The sequence below is a fragment of the Eleutherodactylus coqui genome, chromosome 6 (assembly GCF_035609145.1).
Source record: "Eleutherodactylus coqui strain aEleCoq1 chromosome 6, aEleCoq1.hap1, whole genome shotgun sequence".
In the NCBI taxonomy this organism is placed as follows: domain Eukaryota; kingdom Metazoa; phylum Chordata; class Amphibia; order Anura; family Eleutherodactylidae; genus Eleutherodactylus; species Eleutherodactylus coqui.
This window is the reverse complement of record NC_089842.1, coordinates 239,823,375-239,844,494: the sequence shown is the minus strand read 5'-3', so window position 1 is coordinate 239,844,494 and position 21,120 is coordinate 239,823,375. Positions and strand designations below refer to the sequence as shown.

The following is a 21,120-nucleotide window of genomic DNA, read 5'->3' as shown; positions in this document are numbered from 1 at the left end:
TTGGAAAGTTTCTGGTGTCCGCGTGATGAGGCTGGGGACTTCCGGCAACTGTCTCAAGGGCTTTCAGTGGGTGAGGAGGAAGATGATGATGAGACACAGTTGTCTATCAGTGAGGCAGTAGTAAGGGCAGTAAGTCCGAGGGAGGAGCGCACAGAGGATTCGAAGGAAGAGCCGCTGGACGATGAGGTAACTGACCCCACCTGGTTTTCTAAGCCAACTGAGGACCGGTCTTAAGAGGGGGAGGCAAGTGCAGCAGCAGACAGGTTGGAAGAGGCAGAGGGGTGGCCAGGGGTAGAGGCAGGGCCAGAGCGAAGACTCCCCCAACTATTTCCCAAAGCACCCCTCGCATCAAGCCACCCTGCAGAGGCCTAGGTCTTCAAAGGTGTGGATGTTTTTCAGTGAGAGCAAGGACGACCGACGAACAGTGGTGTGCAACCTGTGTCTCGCCAAGATCAGCTGGGGAGCCACCAGTACCAGCCTCACCACCACCAGCATGCGCAGGCATATGATGGCCAAGCACCCCACAAGGTGGGACAAAGGCCATTCACTGCCTCTGGGTCGCACCACTGCCTCTCCCCCTGTGCCCCAACCTGCCACTCTGATCCAACCCCCCTCTCAGGACACAGGCACGAGCGCCTCCCGGCCTGCACCCACACCCTCACCTCCGCTGTCCACGACCCCATCCAGCAATGTCTCACAGCGCAGCGTCCACCTGTCACTAGTGCAAGCGTTGGAGCGAAAGCGCAAATACGCAGCCACGTACCAACACGCTCAAGCTTTAAACGTGCACATTGCGAAATTGATCAGCCTGGAGATGCTGCCGTACAGGCTTGTGGAAACGGAGGCTTTCAAAAACATGATGGCGGTGGCGGTCCCACGCTACTCGGTTCCCAGTCGCCACTATTTTTCCCGGTATGCCTTCCCAGCCCTACACCAGCACGTCTCCCGCAACATCAATCGTGCCCTCACCAACGCAGTTACTAGGAAGGTCCACTTAACCATGGACACGTGGACAAGCACTGGCGGGCAGGGCCACTATATCTCCCTGACGGCACACTGGGTGAATTTGGTGGAGGCTGGGACTGAGTCAGAGCCTGGGACCGCACACGTCTTACCCACACCCAGAATAGCGGGTCCTTCCTCGGTTCTGGTATCTGCGGCGGTCTATGCCACCTCCTCTAAACCCTCCCCCTCCTCCTACGCAACCTCTGCCTCTCAATTAAGAAATGTGAGCAGCATGTTGCCAGCAGTCAATGTGGCGCGATAGCACAGCGGTGGGCAAGTGTCAGCAGGCCGTGCTGAAACTCCTCAGCCTAGGTGACAAGAGGCACACGGCCCCCGAGCTGCTGCAGGGTCTGACAGAGCAGACCGACCTCTGGCTTTCGCCGCTGAGCCTCCAACCGGGCATGGTCGTGTGTGACAATGGCCGTAACCTAGTGGCGGCTCTGCAGCTCGGCAGCCTCACACACGTGCCATGCCTGGCCCACGTCTTTAATCTGGTGGTTCAGTGGTTTTTGAAAAACTACCCGCACTTATCTGACCTGCTCAGCAAGGTGTGCCACGTCTGTGCACATTTCCGCAAGTCCACCACGAACGCTGCCACCCTGAGGACCCTGCAACATCAGTTTAATCTGCCAGAGCACCGACTGCTGTGCGACATGTCCACACGGTGGAACTCTACGCTGCGCATGTTGGCCAGGCTCTATGAGCAGCGTAGAGCAATAGTGGAATACCAACTCCAACATGGGCGGCGTAGTGGGAGTCAGCCTCCCCAATTCTTTACCGAGGAGTGGGCCTGGATGGCAGACATCTGCCAGGTCCTCGGAAACTTTGAGGAGTCTACCCGGATGGTGAGCGGCGATGCTGCAATCATTAGCGTCACCATTCCTCTGCTATGCCTGCTGAGAAGTTCGCTGCAAAGCATAAAGGCTGACGCTTTGCGGTCGGAACAGGAGATGGGGGAAGAGAGTATGTCGTTTGATAGTCGGAGCACCCTCATGTCTATATCTCAGTGCGTTTTGGAGGAGGATGAGGAGGAGCAGGAGGAGGAGGGGGAAGAGACAGCTGTGCCCACTGCAGAGGGTACCTGTGCTGCTTGCCTCCCATTTATTCAGTGTGTATGGCCTGTGGACGAGTAGTAGGAGGAGGAAGATCCTGAAAGTGATCTTCCTAGTGAGGACAGCGATGTTTTGCGTACTGGTACCCTGGCACACATGGCTGACTTCATGTTAGGCTGCCTTTCTTGTGACCCTCGCGTTTGACGCATTCTGGCCACAACGGATTACTGGGTGTACACCCTTCTCGACCCACAGTATAAGGAGAACCTTTCCACTCTCATTCCGAAGAGGAAAGGGGTTTGAGAGTGATGCAATACCACAGGGCCCTGGTGGACAAACTGATGGTAAACTTCCCATCTGACAGCGCGAGCAGCAGAAGGCGCAGTTCCAAGGACCAAGTAGCAGGGGAGGCACGGAGATCACACAGCATGTTCAGCGCAGGCACTCTCCAAGGCCTTTGCCAGCTTTATGGCTCCCCAGCAAGACTGCGTCACCACTCCCCAGTCAAGGCTGAGTCGGAGGTAGCACTGTAAAAAGATGGTGAGGGAGTACATAGCCGATCGTACCACCGTCCTCCGTGATGCCTCTGCTCCATACAACTATTGGGTGTCAAAGCTGGACACGTGGCACGAACTTGTGCTGTATGCCCTGGAGGTGCTGGCTTGCCCAGCTGCTAGCGTCTTGACAGAGAGGGTGTTTACTGCAGCTGGGGGAATCATCACGGACAAGCGTACCCGCCTGTCAATTGCCAGTGCCGACATGCTTACACTCATAAAGATGAACAAAGCCTGTATTTCCCCTGACTTCTCTTCTCCACCGGCGGAGAGCAGCGGAACCTAAAGATTCTTTTCGCTGCAACCGCAGATAAAAGCACTCTTCTCTATCACCGGGAAAACGGGGCATTTATCATTGTCAATCTGTCTGTGACATTAGTCCTCCTCCTGCTACTCCTCCCTCAAAAGCATGTCATCGTGCTGAACGGCCAATTTTTCTGCGCCCCAAAAGGCTCATCTACATCTACCAATGTTTTTACAATTTTTCAAAGTTTCAAAAGTATTGAGACTTTAACATGAACCAATTTTTTCAACAGGGCTGCCCACAGGCTCTGTTCCAATATAAGCAATAGTGAGCTGTATCTTTAAAAAAAAAGTTTATGGGTTTCACCTGCCTTCTCGAATAAATTTTTCAGAGGTACACTTGTGCTCTTGGTACATTTATTTTTCGGGCCCACGCCTGCACTCTTATCCAACTAATTTTTCCGACCTTCGCCTACGCTCATGGTATCCCAATGTTTCAGAGGTTGGCCTATACTTTTACTACAGAAATTTTACTGGGGTCTGCCTGCCTATACTTCTGCTACAAGACAGTTACAGGGGTCTGCCTATACTGCTGCCACGTAAATGTTACAGGGGTCTGCCAATACTGCTGCTACATAAATGTTACTAGGGGGTCTGCGTATACTTCTGCTACTAAAATGTTACTTGTGTCTGCCTATACTTCTGCCACGTAAATGTTACAGGGGTCTGCCTATACTTCTGCTGCAGAAATGTTACAGGGGTCTGCCTATACTTCTGCTAATGATATGTTGCTGGGGTCTGTCTATACTGTTACTACAGAAATGTTACTGGGATCTCCCTAGACTTCTGCAACATAACTGTTACTGGGGTCAGCTTATACCTTTGCTACAGGAATATTACAGGTGTCTGTGTATACTATGGGTGCACCAAGTCTTCCTATCGCGGTGTTCTACCTATCTGGCCAAAACTAAAAACCCAGACTGACTAGGGCATGGATTGTGGGCCGAGGCCAACATGTATTTTTTCTCACGTTACCTCAGCTATCTGGGGCACTGCAAAGGGATTTCTTTATGTACCGTCCGTGGGTTCCTGGGAGCCACCTATGCTGTGGGTGCACACAGACTTCCCATTGAGGTGTTTTACCTGTCTGTCCCCAAAACACTGACAGACTTCAGTAGGGTGCAGAGTGCAGATGATTTACCCCTTGGGTTGTCGATGAGGTATCCGACACCTTAACAGAATGAGTCCCCATTGCTATGTCACTTGCAGCACCTTGGGCCACACAAGGTGTTTGCTGGGACAGAGGCTGACCCAGGGCCCGCTCACATACTTCCCACACCGAGTATTGCTGCATTGTGGAGATGTGTAGAAGTGCTGGGCAGGCAGCTGAGTCCCCTTTATGCCCACGTTTGCAGCTCCTGACAGAGGTGGCATAGGATTGGAATGCAGATCGAACGTCAATCTATTATCAAATCTCAACAGCATTGTGGGCTATCCCCCCCACCCCCTTTCAAAGAGGGTCGCTGCCTGGTCCTGCCAACCCTCTGCAGTGTGTGCCTCCGGTTCCTCCTCATGGCAGACTTATAAATAGACATGAGGGTGGTGTGGTTATGAAGCCAGCGTGTGGCATGAGGGCAGCTGAAGGCTGCGCAGGGACACTTTTGTGTGCACTGCGGACGCAGGGTCGTGCGGGGGGGGTTGGGCAGCATGTAACCCAGGAGAAGAAGCAGGGGTTTGTCCCGCAGGCAGCGATTGTGCTTGGTTGGAGGTAGCGTGGTGCTTAGCTAAGGTGTGCCTTGCTAATGAGGGTTTGTCCGAAGTAAAAATTGTTAGGGGGGGGCACTCTTGCCGCTATTGTGGCTTAATAGTGAGACCTGGGAACCTGAGATGCAGCCCTGCATGTTGCCCCTTGCCTGCCCTATCCGTTTCTTTGTCGTTTCCATTACTTTCGTAGGTTTTGCAGATTTTCACAAATGAAAACCTTAGCGGAGCATGGGTCATATACAAAAATGCTCGAGTCGCCCATTGACTTCAATGGGGTTCGTTACTTGAAACGAACTCTCGAGCATCACGGAAAGTTTGACTCGAGCAGCGAGCACCCGAGCATTTTGGTGTTCGCTCATCTCTACCCATGTCTATTTATAAGTGCGTACTGGATGAGGAGGAACCGGAGGCACACACTGCAGAGGGTTGGCAGGGCCAGGCAGCGACACTCTTTGAAAGTTTGGGTGATAACCCACAATGCTGATGAGAATTGATGATAAATTGACGTACAATCATCATTCCAATCCTCTGCCACCTCCGTCACAAAATTGTCAGGAGCCGCAAACGTGGGCATAAAGGGGAATCAGGTGCCAGCACTTCTACACATCTCCACAATGCAGCAATACTCTGTGTGGGAAGCACGTGAGCGGGCCCAGGGTGAGGCTCGGTCCGAGCCTCCATCTTGTGTGACCCAAGGTGCCGCAAGTTACATAGCAATGGGAAATCCATGTGTCCCCACACAATTAATTGTGAATAGGTGTTATATTGCTCAACACCGCAATGGGAAGTCTTTGAGTTCCTTGGGCTCGCCTATGTTGTGGGTGCACAAAGATGGTATTACACAGGAAGAAATCAGAGGACCCAAGCATGGCACAGTTTCACCCCGCCAAGGACCTTGGCCCACATTTCTACCCTAGTAAGTCAGTGTATTTGTGCCAGACAGGTAAAACATTGCAATGGGAAGTCTTTGTGCACCCACAGCATAGGCAAGCCCCTGGAACCCAAGGAAAGTATTACACATAAAGAAATCAGAGCGCCCAAACATGGCAGTTTTACCCTCGGCCTCGGCTCACACCCTCATTAATCGTGGACATACAGCACTCGGACGCTAGTGCAGCTGTGAACGTCTCATTATTGCAGTAGCGTTCCTTTTATTTGGCTCAAACCACTGTTCCAGATAACTGTGGTAACACGAGAGAAAATGCAAGTTGCCCAGCGCTGATCCCCAGACCCCAAGCTAGAGGAGGAGGTGGCATAATAAGGCTAAGAAACCATGACCCGCAATACTCTGTGTGGGAAGTACGTGAGCGGGCTCTGGGTCAGGCTCGGTCCCAGCCTCCATCTTGTGTGACCAAAGGTGCCGTGAGTTAAATTGCAATGGGAAATCTATGGGTCCCCACACACTTGATTCTGTGTAGGTGTCAGATAGCTCAGCACCGCAATGAGAAGTCTTTAAGTTCCTTGGGCTCGCCTGTGCTGTGGGTGCACAAAGATGGTATTACACAGGAAGAAATCAAAGTGCCCAAACATGGCAGAGTTTCACTCTGCCAAGGACCTCGGCCTTGGCCCACATTTCTGCCCAAGTCAGTCAGTGTATTTGTGCCAGATAGGTAAAACAGTGCAATGGGAAGTCTTTGTGCACCCACAGCAAAGGCCGACCCCAGTAACATTTCTGTAGCAAAAGTATAGGCGGACCCCAGTATCATGTTTTAAAAGCAAGAGTATAGGTGGACCCTAGTAACATTTCTGCAGCAAAAGTATAGGCAAAACCCTCAAACCATTCAGTAGAAACTGCATATGCGGACCCTAGTGACATTTCTGTAGCAAAAGTATAGGCGGACCCCAGTAACATTTCTGTAGCAAGAGTAAAGGCGGACCCCAGTAACATTTCTATAGCCAAAGTATAGGCAAATCCCTGTAACATTTCTGTAGCAAGACTATAGGCAAACCCCTCAAACCATTCAGTAGAAAAGGTATAGGCAGAGCCCAGTAATATTCCTGTAACCAAAGTAGAGGCGGACCCCAGTAACTTTTTTTTGGGGGGGGGGGCAACTATTGGGAGGTCACTATTTGTGCTGGGGCAATTATTGGTGTCACTATTTCTGCTTGGGCAACTATTGGGGTCACTGTTACTGATGGGGCAACTATTGGGGGTCACTATTTGTCCTGGGGCAATTATTTGGGGGTCCTTATCTGTGCTGGGGAAGCTATTAAAGGTATTTTGAGAGTATTAGCAAATATTTTATGATATTCATTTATAAGACCATTGGGATCAGCGGGTTTGTAAATTTTTAAAGAAGTAACTATATTTAAAATCTAATAGAAAAATCTTTATTAAGAGATATGGAAGAGAACTATCTTTTAGAAACTCATCATTAAATTGCCAGCTCAAGGTTGACTCAGCCTTCCATCCTTCCGAGGTCGGTAAAATTAATATTCAGCTTGCTGGGGGTAATAAATTAATTACTTTAAAGCGCTGCTGAATAAGTTGGCACTATACAAATAATATTTATTTTAATTTTTTAAATTGTGAATAGGGATCTGCAATTTTTGCATCAGCTTTCAAATTGTTTGTCACCGTGACAGAAAGGAAAACCCTGTGTGTCAACAAGCCTATCACCGAGGGAATCACTAAAATGTAACTTTTATTAGGTAAAGATAAAAATAAAAATGTATAAAAGGCGTGGACTCTTATTCCAGTTACACTCCTACTGGACAAGTAGATATTCTAACAGTAGTAAGTCCATATAAGTATATACCAGATGATGCGCTAAGTTCTAACTCCACAACCACAATGACCCAATCTATATTGTTGGTGCATGGGTCGAGATATATATTATGGTTGTGTACAGCTCCACGTGTATAAATGGCCACAAGGGCTAACAAAGCACAATGTAGGTTATATTTTTTGTATTTATACGTTGGAGCCGATAAATGGGTAAAGGCCAGAATAATAAATGTAACCCCCGTCTGGCAGAGTATTGAGGCATATATTAATGCCCAGGAAATATAGCATCAATCAGGTATATACTATGTGGTATATCCCCTATTATGGTGGATTATACCCTGATGCGATAACCAGCTATAGTAAACACGATCACTAATTTCATCTATATAGTGACTCGCTTGACTGACGTCATTTAGCGTGTTTATCTAGTTTATATAAAACCTGGCAAATAGACTGCAGCGCTGAGTGGTCTGTAACTAGGAGTTAAATGGTGCAAGGACATATTACAGCACCAAACGTTCCTTTTATTTTACCACATTCCCATTAGGGACAGACACAGCGGAGAGTCTTAGACAAGGGTCATTAACTCATAAGACCCTGTCACATGGACTAAACACTGCTGAGTGCAGCTAATAAAAACAGCTGATCACTGCTTCACTAGAGATGAATGCTGCTGTTTGTGAGATTTTATAATCACCAGCAGCTGCGAGCAGCTGAACTGAAGAGGGTTCAATAAGATATATAATGAACCCTCTTTGTCAGTAACTGCTGCATTCACTATCACCATTTAAGCATAGATAGCCCGATATACAATGATGTGGACATCTGTGGCAAATTTTGCTGCTCATTTTCACACAGCCGTTCAGGCTGTTCGGTTCTATAACCTAGACTCACCATCCTGATGATGCGGTCACTGCATTAAGGACCGCGGAAACGCGTAGATGGTGTTAGCCAGCCTAAGATAGCCTTATTGTTGTGCTTGACATGCCACAGATGTCCACATCATTGTATATCGGGCTATCTATGCTTAAATGGTGATAGTGAATGCAGCAGTTACTGACAAAGAGGGTTCATTATATATCTTATTGAACCCTCTTCAGTTCAGCTGCTCGCAGCTGCTGGTGATTATAAAATCTCACAAACAGCAGCATTCATCTCTAGTGAAGCAGTGATCAGCTGTTTTTATTAGCTGCACTCAGCAGTGTTTAGTCCATGTGACAGGGTCTTATGAGTTAATGACCCTTGTCTAAGACTCTCCGCTGTGTCTGTCCCTAATGGGAATGTGGTAAAATAAAAGGAACGTTTAGTGCTGTAATATGTCCTTGCACCATTTAACTCCTAGTTACAGACCACTCAGCGCTGCAGTCTATTTGCCAGCTTTTATATAAACTAGATAAACACGCTAAATGACGTCAGTCAAGCGAGTCACTATATAGATGAAATTAGTGATCGTGTTTACTATAGCTGGTTATCGCATCAGGGTATAATCCACCATAATAGGGGATATACCACATAGTATATACCTGATTGATGCTATATTTCCTGGGCATTAATATATGCCTCAATACTCTGCCAGACGGGGGTTACATTTATTATTCTGGCCTTTACCCATTTATCGGCTCCAACGTATAAATACAAAAAATATAACCTACATTGTGCTTTGTTAGCCCTTGTGGCCATTTATACACGTGGAGCTGTACACAACCATAATATATATCTCGACCCATGCACCAACAATATAGATGGGGTCATTGTGGTTGTGGAGTTAGAACTTAGCGCATCATCTGGTATATACTTATATGGACTTACTACTGTTAGAATATCTACTTGTCCAGTAGGAGTGTAACTGGAATAAGAGTCCACGCCTTTTATACATTTTTATTTTTATCTTTACCTAATAAAAGTTATAATTATCAACATTGCCATCTCCTATACAAAAGTTACAAAATTTACTATTACAAAGGTGACAAAGCTTATTGATCATAAGGCTTATTGACATCTACCAAATAGTCTCAAAGCTCTTAAGGCTCATCTTAGACATGGAAATCACTGCAATCAGGGTATTGTTATCACATTATTCACTATGTCTGCTATAGCTGTGTGTCTTCTCTGCTAATACAGCTTAGCCTCATTTAACTTTTCTGTTGAATTCCTATTTTAAAATCCTAGTTACCAGCGCTACAAAACATAGGTTTTAGCCTTCTATTTAAGGGCCAATAGTCTAATACAAGATAAGAAACCTACACTTATTTCATTCTGAAACGTAACAGTTCATATTCCATAACAGAAGGACGGAAGGGATGGAAGGAAAGAAGGAAGAGATGGAAGAGATGAAAGAGAAGGAAGGAAGGAAGGAAGGAAGGAAAGGAAGAAAAGGAAGGGGGGAAGAAAGGAAGGAGGGAAGAAAGGATGGAAAGGAAGGTAAGGAAAGAAGGAAGGAAGGAAGGACCTCACCAGTATTGATCTGATGACCGTGTTGTCAGGTGCCAAATTAGTAGATATGGAAGCCCTTGATGAGAAGATTTTGCTAGCAATTATCTATCAATAGCATGATATCTCTCCACGTTATGTCAAGGCTCTTATCCAGTGAGAATCTCTATGAATTCTACCTAATTATCGACATTGCCATCTCCTATAAAGAAAGAAAAGGGCATTATTTATATAAAAGTTACAAAGTTTACTCTTTCAAAGGTGACAAGCGTATTGATCATAAGGCTTATTGACATCTACCAAATAGGCTCAAAGCTCTTAAGGCTCATCTTAGACATGGAAATCACTGCAATCAGGGTATTGTTATCACATTATACACTATGTCTGCTATAGCTGTGTGTCTTCTCTGCTAATACAGCTTAGCCTTATTTAACTTTTCTGTTGAATTCTTATTTTAAAATCCTAGTTACCAGCGCTACAAAACATAGGTTTTAGCCTTCTATTTAAGGGCCAATAGTCTAATACAAGATAAGAAACCTACACTTATTTCATTCTGAAACGTAACAGTTCATATTCCATAACAGAAGGACGGAAGGGAAGGAAGGAAAGAAGGAAGAGATGGAAGAGATGGAAGAGAAGGAAGGAAGGAAGGAAGGAAGGAAGGAAGGGAAGGAAGGAGGGAAGGAAGAACGGAAGGAAGAAAAGGAAGGGGGGAAGAAAGGAAGGAGGGAAGAAAGGATGGAAAGGAAGGTAAGGAAAGAAGGAAGGAAGGAAGGAAGGAAGGACCTCACCAGTATCGATCTGATGACCGTGTTGTCAGGTGGCAAATTAGTAGGTATGGAAGCCCTTGATGAGAAGATTTTGCTAGCAATTATCTATCAATAGCATGATATCTCTCCACGTTATGTCAAGGCTCTTATCCAGTGAGAATCTCTATGAATTCTACCTAATTATCGACATTGCCATCTCCTATAAAGAAAGAAAAGGGCATTATTTATATAAAAGTTACAAAGTTTACTCTTTCAAAGGTGACAAGCGTATTGATCATAAGGCTTATTGACATCTACCAAATAGGCTCAAAGCTCTTAAGGCTCATCTTAGACATGGAAATAACTGCAATCAGGGTATAGTTATCGCATTATTCACTATGTCTGCTATAGCTGTGTGTCTTCTCTGCTAACACAGCTTAGCCTTATTTAACTTTTCTGTTGACTTCCTATTTTAAAATCCTAGTTACCGGCACGACAAAACATAGGTTTTAGTCTTTTATTTAAGGGCCAATAGTCTAATACAAGATAACACTTATTTCATTCTGAAACGTAACAGTTCATATTCCATAACAGAAGGAAGGAAGGGAAGGAAGGAATGGAAGAAGAAAGGAAGAGAGGGAGTAAAAAAGGTGGAAGGAAGGCAGGTAGGAAAGAAGGAAAGAAGAGATGGAGGGAGGAAGGAAAATAAAATAAAAAAGGAGGTATGAATGATTGAATGTATAACAAAGGAATGAAGAAAGATGAGGGTTGAATAAAGTAAGCAAGGAATGAAGGAAAGGAGAGAGAGAAAAGAATGAAAGAGTTAAAAAAGGAAAAGGAAGGAAAGGAGGAAAGAACGAAGAAAGGGAAGTGTAGGAGTGAAGAGAGGAGGGAACCGGAGATGATGGAACGGAAGAAGAAAGGACGAGAGGATGTAAAAAAGGAGAGAGGAAAGTTGGAAGTAAGGAAGGAGTAAATAAAGGAAGATAGCGAGGGAAAGAAGGAGAGAGAAAAAGGAGGAAGGAAGGTACAAGTATAATTGTGAAACGATCAACTGAATTGGATAATAATACAAATTATTAGTGCATGTGATCTGTGTCTTCAGTCCTATAGTCTTCTAGTAACCTCAAAATGGATTTGTGAGTTTTTCACCAAACTCAAAACTCATTGTTCCTTGTTTTTGGTGAAATCAGTAAAGAAGCATGTTTGTGCACTCCTATTTCAACAGGAATGCCGAACCTTAGCAGTTCTCTGTTTATTTAAAGGGGTTGTCCCGCGCCGAAACGGTTTTTTTTTTTTCAAACCCCCCCCCCCCCCCCCGTTCGGCGCGAGACAACCCCAATGCAGGGGTTAAAAAAGAACACCGCACAGCGCTTACCTGAATCCCCGCGCTCCGGTGACTTCTTACTTACCTGCTGAAGATGGCCGCCGGGATCTTCATCCTCGGTGGACCGCAGGGCTTCTGTGCGGTCCATTGCCGATTCCAGCCTCCTGATTGGCTGGAATCGGCACGTGACGGGGCGGAGCTACACGGAGCCAGCATCCTGCACGAACAAGCCCCATTGAGAAAAGAAGAAGACCCGGACTGCGCAAGCGCGTCTAATTTGGCCATTAGACGCCGAAAATTAGGCGGCTCCATGGAAACGAGGACGCTAGCAACGGAGCAGGTAAGTGAAAAACTTCTTATAACTTCTGTATGGCTCATAATTAATGCACAATGTACATTACAAAGTGCATTATTATGGCCATACAGAAGTGTATAGACCCACTTGCTGCCGCGGGACAACCCCTTTAATTTCGTTAGAAAAGACCAATCATGGCTAACTCTTTGATTCAGTTTTCACATTCTAGCTCATTTATTTCATATGCCAGTCATATAGATATTTAATACATATGCAATAGACATGTAATGTACAGTCTGTTAATCAAAAACAATATCGATTTCTGGGAAAACTGGATGTGGCTGGAATAAACAAAATGATATTTGATTTCAACATAAAAAATCTACAATGATCAAATATTATCATGCGGTCAGCAAATTTGATATACAATATATAGCACAGTTCACAGCAGCATCACGTAAATGCCGGTACACTCCAATAAATCGTAGGAGTACTCGCCGTGCAAGCCCCGCTCTGGATCCGGACACCAGGAATCCAATAAGCCAAGACAATATATCACTGGGAGAGGCAGCACACAGGATCTTCGTCCCTATATCTGGCAGAGCCAGGTTAAAATAACCTCCCAAACTTTATTGCATAAAAGAATGGCATTTCCAACAGCGACGTTTCGGCCAATAATACTATGGCCTTTGTCAAGCTGCCTCTCCCAGTGATATATTGTCTTAGCAAATTTGATATAAACCATTGTTATCAGTAAATTGATGGTAGTCAAAAGGGGTTGTGCTTAGAGATGAGCGAGCACCAAAATACTCGGCTGCTCGTTGCTCGAGTCGAACTTTCCGTAATACTCGAGAGCTCGTTTTGAGTAATGAACCCCACCCATTGAAGTCAATGGGCGACTCGAGCATTTTTGTAGGGGACCGATGCTCCACATAGCTGATGACTTATCAAACACCAGAAAACATCCGAACGTCATGGAAACATCACAGAAACGGATAGGGAAGGGCAGGGGCAGCATGCATGGCTGCATCTGAGGCTCCCAGCTCCCACTATTAGGCCACAATGGGGGCACACCCCTAACAATTTTTACTTCGGACAAACCCTTATTAGCAAGGCACATCTTAGCTAAGCACCACACTACCTGCAACCAAGGACAATCACTGCCTGCAGGTGACATCGCTGCCTCTTCTCCTGGGTTGCATACTGGCATTGCTGTCCACCTCCACCCCCCCCCCCCCCCGCGCGCGATCCTGCAGCCACAGCGAACCCAATAGTTTCCCACCCAAAAGTTGCTAGTACAGCAGTGAATGTCTCATTAAATCAGTTACGGCTGCTTTCACCGCTCCAGAGACTGCATTACCAGGAACAAGTTCCACAGGCCTGACCTGGCGCAGTTGCATTTCCCCCAGGACATAGGCCTCTGCACACATCCTCAGCAATCGTAGGCATAAAGCGGACTCCGATGCTAGTACAGCAGAGAACGTCTCATTAAATCAGTTACGGTTGCTGTCACCGCTCCAAAGACTGGATTAACCAGGAACAAGTTCCACAGGCCCAACCTGGTGCAGTTGCATTTCCCCCAGGACATAGGCCTCTGTCCACACCGTCAGCAATCGTGGGCATAAAGCGAACTCCAATGCTCGTACAGCAGTGAACGTCTCATTAAATCAGTTACGGTTGCTGTCACCGCTCCAAAGACTGGATTAACCAGGAACAAGTTCCACAGGCCCAACCTGGCGCAGTTTCATTTTCCCCAGGACATAAGCCTCTGCCTACACCCTCAACAATCGTGGGCATAAAGAACACTCCGATGCTAGTACAGCAGTGAACGTCTCATTAATGCAGTAACGCTCCTTTTGTTTGGCCCGAACCAGTGCCTCAGATAACTGTGGTAACACGTGAGAAAATAAATGTTGCCGAGTGCTGATCCTCTGACCCCAAGCAGGAGGAGGAGGTGGCATTACAAGGCCAAGAAACCATGACCAGGACCCGCTATAGTCTGTGGGAAGTATGTGAGCGAGCCCTGGGTCAGGCTCGGTCCCAGCCTCCTCCTTGTGTGACCCAAGGTGCCTTGAGTTACATAGCAATGGGAAATCCATTGCTAGCTCAATCAGCACCGTAAAGGGGAAAGCCATCTGCACTCTGCACCCTACCCAAGTCAGTCAGTGTATTTGTGCCAGATAGGTAAAACACCGCAATGGGAAGTCTTTGTGCACCCACAGTATAGGTAAACCCCTGTAACATTCCTGTAGCAAAGGTATAGGCAGACCCCTGTAACATTTCTGTAGCAGAAGTATAGGCAGACCCCAGTAACATTTCTGTAGTAAAAGTATAGGCAGACCCCTGTAACATTCCTGTAGCAAAGGTATAGGCAGACCCCTGTAACATTCCTGTAGCAAAGGTATAGGCAGACCCCAGTAACATTTCTGTAGCAAGAGTATAGGAAGACCCCCTGTAACATTTCTGTAGAAAAGAATAGACAGACCCCAGTATTATTTAAGTACTAAAAGTATAGACAGACCCCTGTAACATTTTTGTAGCAGGAGTATAGGCAGACCCAAGTAATATTTCTGAAGCAAAGGTATAGGCAGACCCCAGTAACATTTCTGTAGCAAGAGTATAGCGAACCCCTGAAACATTGGTGTACCATGAGTGTAGGCGAAGGCCGGAAAAATTAGTTCGATAACAGTACAGGCGAGGGCCAGAAAAATTTGTGCACCAAGAGTTCAAGTGTACCCCTGAAAAATTGCTCAACCGCGAGGGCAGGTGAAACCCATAAACATTTTTTAAAGATACAGCTCGCTGTTGCTTAATTTGTAGCAGAGCCTGGAGGCAGCCCTTTGAGAAAGATTGGTTTCTGAGTGTTAAAGTATCAATACAATACTTTTGAAATTTTGAAAAATCTTTAAAAAATTGTAAGCAGAGGCTTTTGGTCCGGAAAAAAATTGGCAGTTCAGTGTGATGACATGCTTTTTTAGGAGGAGGAGTAGTAGGAGGAGGAGGAATAATATCCAAGAGTGATTGACAAAGCTAATTCCCCCCTTTTTTTCCCGGTGATAGAGAATGCTTTTTTCTCTGGTTGCAGCGAAAATAATCTTTTGGTTCCACTGCTCTCCGCCGATGGAGAAGAGAAGTCTGGGGAAATTCAGCCTTTGTTCCTCTTTATGAGTGTAAGCATGTCAGCACTGGTAGTTGACAGGCAGGAACGCTTATCCGTGATGATTCCCCCAGCTGCACTAAACACCCTCTCTGACAAGATGCTAGTGTCAGGGCAAGCCAGCACCTCCAGGGCGTAAAGCGCAAGTTCGTGCCACGTGTCCAGCTTTCAAACCCAATAGTTGTATGGAGCAGCGGCATCACGGAGGACGGTGGTACGATCGACTACGTACTCCCTCACCATCTTTTTACAGTGCTCCCTCTGACTTAGCATTGACTGGGGAGTGGTGACACAGTCTTGCTGGGGAGCCATGAAGCTGGCAAAGGCCTTGGAGAGTTTTCCCCTGCCTGCGCTCGACATGTTGCCTGATCCCCGCACCTCCCCTGCTACTTGGCCCTCGGAACTGCGTCTTCTGCCACTAGCGCTGTCAGATGGGAAGTTTAGCATCTTTTTTTCCACCAGGGCCCTCTGGTATTGCATCACTTTCGTACCCCTTTCCTCTTCGGGAATGAGGGTGGAAAGGCTCTCCTTATACAGTTGGTCAAAAAGGGTGTACACCCAGTAATCCGTGTTGGCCAGAATGCGTCTAACGTGAGGGTCATGAGAAAGGCAGCCTAACATGAAGTCTGCCTTGTGTGCCACGGTACCAGTACGCAACACATCACTGTCTTCACTAGGAAGATGACTTTCAGGATCCTCCTCCTTCTCTACAGCCCATACACGCTGAACAGATGAGAGGCAAGCAGCAAGGGAACCCTCTGCAGTGTGGCCAGCTGCCTCTTCCCCCTCCTGCTCCTCCCCCTCTTCTTCCTCCTCCTCCAAAACGCTTGAGATATAGACATGAGGGTGGTCTGGCTATCAAGCGACATACTGTCATCCTCGGTCTCCTGTTCCAACTGCAAATCGTCGGCCTTTATGCTTTGCAGCGAACTTCTTAGCAGGCAAAGCAGCGGGGTGGTAACGCTAATGATTGCAGTATCGCCCCTTACCATCTGGGTAGACTCCTCAAAGTATCCCAGGACCTGGAAGATATCTGCCATCCAGGCCCACTCCTCAGTAAAGAATTGGGGAGGCTGACTACCACTACGCCGCCCATGTTGCAGCTGGTATTCCATTATTGCTCTATGCTGCTCATACAGCCTGGCCAACATGTGCAGCGTAGAGTTCCAGTGTGTGGGCACGTCACACAGCAGTTGGTGGTCTGGCAGCTGAAACGGATGTTGCAGGGTCCTCAGGGTGGCAGCGTCCGTGGTGGACTTGCGGAAATGTGCGCAGACGCGGCACACCTTGCCGAGCAGGTCAGACAAGTGGGGGTAGTTTTTCAGAAACCGCTGAACCACCAAATTGAAGACGTGGGCCAGGCATGGCACATGTGTGAGGCTACCGAGCTGCAGAGCCGCCACCAGGTTACGGCCGTTGTCACACATGACCATGCCCGGTTGGAGGCTCAGTGGCGAAAGCCAGAGGTCAGTCTGCTCTGCCAGACCCTGCAATAGTTCGGGGGCCGTGTGCCTCTTGTCACCTAAGCTGATTAGTTTCAGCACGGCCTGCTGACGCTTGCCCACCGCTGTGCTGCCGCGGGACCGCCACAGCCATCATGTTTTTGAAAGCCTCCGTTTCCACAAGCCTGTACGGCAGCATCTCCAGGCTGATTAATTTGGCAATGTGCACGTTTAAAGCTTGTGCGCGCGGGTGCGTGGTGGCGTATTTTTGCTTTCGCTCCAACGCTTGTGTTAGCGACAGCTGAATGCTGCGCTGAGAGACATTGCTGGATGGGATGGAGGATAGTAGATGTGAGGGTGTGGATACGGGTCGGGAGGCGCTCGTGCCTGTTTCCTGAGAGGGGGATTGGATCTGTGTGGCAGGTTACGGCACAGGGAAAGAGGCAGTGGTGTGACCCGGAGGCGGTGAACGGCCTTCGTCTCAGCTTGTGGGCTGCTTGGCCATCATATGCCTGCACATGCTGGTTGTGGTGAGGCTGGTAGTGGTGGCTCCCCGGCTGATCTTGGTGTGACACACTTTGCACAGCACTATTCGTCGGTCATCCTCGCTCTCACTGAAAAACATCCACACCTTTGAATACCTAGCCCTCTGCACGGAGGCTTGCCGCAAGGGGATGCTTTGGGAAACAGTTTGGGGATTCTTTGCACTGGCCCTGCATCTAACCCTGGCCACTCCACTGCCGCTTCCAACATGTCCTGCTGCTGCACTTGCCTCCCCATCTGAAGCCCTGTCCTCAGTAGGCTTAGCAGACCAGGTGGGGTCAGTCACCTCATCGTCCAGCTGCTCTTCCTCTGAATCCTCTGTGCACTCCTCCCTCGGACTTACTGCCCTTACTACTACCTCACTGACAGACAACTGTGTCTCATCATCATCATCATCCTCCTCACCCACAAAAAGCTCTTAAGACAGTTGCCGGAAGTCCCCAGCCTCATCATCCGATCTCGGGGAACTTTCCAAAGGTTGGGCATCGGTCACGACAAACTCCTCAGGTGAGATAGGAACTAGTTTTTCCCACTCATGGCAGGGACCCGAGAACAGTTCCTGGGAGTCTGCCTGCTCATCAGAATATGTCATTTTTTATGAAGTGAGGAGGCTGGGAAAAAGGAGGAGTAGCAGCCAGAGGATTCAGAGTTGCAGTCCCTAGGTCTAGTGGACTGCGTAGAAGACAGGGTGGTCGATACATTGCTGGACGCATTTTCTGCCATCCACAACAGGACCTGTTCACACTGCTCTGTTTGTAATAAAGGTCTACCACGCGGACCCATGAATTGTGATATGAAGCTGGTGAACCCAGAAACTGGCCTCTCTCCTAATCCCACAGCAGCCGGCTGTGATTCACCTAGACTAGGAGCTCGGCCTGTGCCCACATCCTCACTTGGACGTCCGCGTCCTCGTCCACGTCCTCGACCCTTACCCCTACTCCTCATCATGGCGGATTACGAATAGAGCAGGGCCCAAATAAATTACCCCACTGTAAAGCACTGACAACTGTGGCTTAATTCACCGCACACAGAGACTTGTAGATAGCGGAGGCTCTATGCTGTGACTTGAAAAAAGTAACTCGCTGTCTTGCGCTGATACCTAGGGGTAATTACCGCTCGCAGAGACTTGTAGATAATAGAGGCTGTGTGGAGTAGGAGAAGACTCTAAAGCCAGTGGATAGTGCTGGTAACTGTGGCTATCTCAACTCCACCAAGGAAAGGGTATTGTGAGACGCTCTGCACAGCGGCAGAGCTGAAATACTTTGCAGTGGTTCCGGTAATATTATAGTACTGTTTAGCGGTTAGACCTCTGTATAATGCACTGCAGACACAGAACAGTATAAACAAAGTCGTTCGCAGTAGACTAGGAAATATTTGAGTGCAGTTTCACGGTGAGAGCTGGTTGTACGGCACTGCAGCCTTAGAACGCTATTACTGACAGGCTGCTAACAGGCCTAGGCCCTAGATGCATAATACAAAAATGTATGCACTACAACTTCCTGCAGGACACAAGTATAATGCACACGGTCAGTTGTAGCCCTAAGAAGAAGCTTTGGGGTTTTTGCACGGAGGACTTTGAGGACTGTATAGTTTTAATAACTTCCCCTATAGAAGTGGCTGTGGCCCCAACACTCTGTCTAATTCACTGCAGACAGAGAACGGTATAAATGAAGTTGTTCGCAGCAGGCTAGGAAATATTTGAGTGCTGTTTCACAGTGAGAGCGCGATTGTACGGCACTGCAGCCTGAAAAAACTTTTACTAAAAGGCTACGAACAGGCCTAGATGCGTAACACAAAAATGGATGCACTACTACTCCCAGCCAGCCACAAGTTTAATGCACACGGTCAGATGTAGCCCTAAGAAGGACCTTTGGGGTTCTTGAAGACAGGATCCTACTCTAACACTTGCCCTATATAAGCAGCTCTTTCCCTAAACTCTGTATAATACACTGCAGACTGAGAATGCTATAGATGTAATGGCCTGCACAGCCCGAGATGGAAAAAAAAATAGTGCACTACTGCTCCCAGCCAGCCACAACAGTAATGCACACAGTCAGATGTAGCACTAAGAAGGACCGTTGGGGTTCTTGAAGACAGAATCCTAGATTAACACTTTCCCTATATCAGCAGCAGCACTTTCCCTAACCTCTGCCAGCATGTGTCTGAGGCGAGCCGCGGGCGGGACCGCTTTAAGTACTCGGCAGTCACTTGATCTCACCAGCCACTTAATGCTAGGGCGTGGGATAGGGCTGGCACGTCACAGGAGGAAGTGGTAATGCCTTCCCCGCATGTCTATTGGCTCGAAAATGGCGCTAAACATGCGGGGAAGGAAATGGAATTGACTTGAGTACCGCGTGGTGCTTATCTCGAGTACCCTAATGCTCGAATAAGCATCAAGCTTGGACGAGTGTGCTCTCTCATCTCTAGTTGTGCTACCTAGTCTTTTTGAATTCGGTGGAAGCCTGGGCCAAAAGCAGGAAATGTTTCATGTTGCACTAGCTTTGATAACATTGCTTCCTCTTCAGTAGATTGATGAGGGTGCTTTTCACATCCTTATTCCTCACACTGTATATAAAAGGGTTCAACATTGGAGTTACTGCCGTATAAAGAATGGGCACTACCGTATCTGTTTCAATAGAGAAATTACTATATTTTTTTGAGTGAGGCCGCAGATACATAAACATAAGTGTCCCATAGTAGAGGGAGACGGCAGTAAGGTGAGAGGCACATGTAGAGAAGGATTTTTGCCTCCCTTGTGATGAAGAAATCTTCAGAATATTGGAAATAATATAAACATATGAAATCAGAATCAAAGAGAAGCCACCTATAATAATAATTGCTCCTGTAATGTATATAGATAACTCATTAAGAAAGGTATCTCCACAAGCCATTCGTATAAGAGCAGGAGCCTCACAGAAGTAGTGGTTGATGTTGACACCCTTACAGAATGAGAGTTGGAATGTGAGGTTCACTTGCACCAAAGAGTTAATGAATCCAATACTCCATGATCCCACAGCTGAATATATACACACTGTTTTGTTCATTATGTTGTAATAATGCAAAGGTCTACAAATAGCTGCAAATCTATCATAGGACATGACGGCAAGTACTAAGCATTCTGTTGCACCCAAAGCTAAGGAGACATACATCTGTATTGCACATCCCAATAAGGAAATACTTCTGTCTTTGGCTAAAGTGTTCATTAGGAGGGCAGGAACGACAGAGGAGGAGAAGGAGATGTCAATCACAGAGAGGTTGGTCAGGAAAAAGTACATGGGACTGTGTAGAGTTGGATTGATCCTTGCAACAATGATCAACAAAAGATTCCCTGATATGTTCATTAAATATATCATCAAAAATGTTAGGAAAATTATAATTTGCAGATGAGGGTTAGTAGACAACCCATGTAAGATAAACTGTTGTGCAGTACTTTGGTTTAATTGTTCCATAACATTCAGGGGGATCCTGATAAATAATGAATAAAAAACAAAACTAAAATATAGTTTGCATTCTACTTGCAAATGGTAAAAAAATTGTAATTTATTGTATTGTTACAACAATACGGCAAACTAACAATCAGGGAAACTGTTAGAGGCATTGATGGACTACCTCAATTCTCAAAATATATATATTACTCAGATAATGGTTAAGTTGAAATACACACATGGCCCTATCCTTAGTTGACCATGATCCAATCTCTTTTGTTTCGGATAACTTAGCTGTCTGACATACCTGGCTTGTTTTTTTGATTGACAAGTAGCATTTTTCAGTGGTACTATTTGTTGTTGTTAGCCGTTTAGTCGTTCACGACCCTCGGCGATCTTAAAGGGG

At 46.9% G+C, this 21,120-nt stretch overlaps 1 protein-coding gene across 1 annotated transcript; it reads right to left on the bottom strand.

Annotated features, from left to right (window-relative positions):
• Positions 1-19,784: 19,784 nt before the first annotated feature.
• On the bottom strand, positions 19,785-20,738 carry LOC136571935 (olfactory receptor 2D3-like). The gene has a single exon (XM_066572554.1). It carries the CDS (start codon positions 20,736-20,738, stop codon positions 19,785-19,787), a length of 954 nt encoding a protein of 317 aa, XP_066428651.1.
• Between the last annotated feature and the right edge of the window lie 382 nt (positions 20,739-21,120).

What these genes read in the sequence shown, in the direction of transcription:
- LOC136571935 (XM_066572554.1), bottom strand. Translation starts at nt 20,738, where the DNA reads ATGGAACAATTAAACCAAAGTACTGCACAACAGTTTATCTTACATGGG.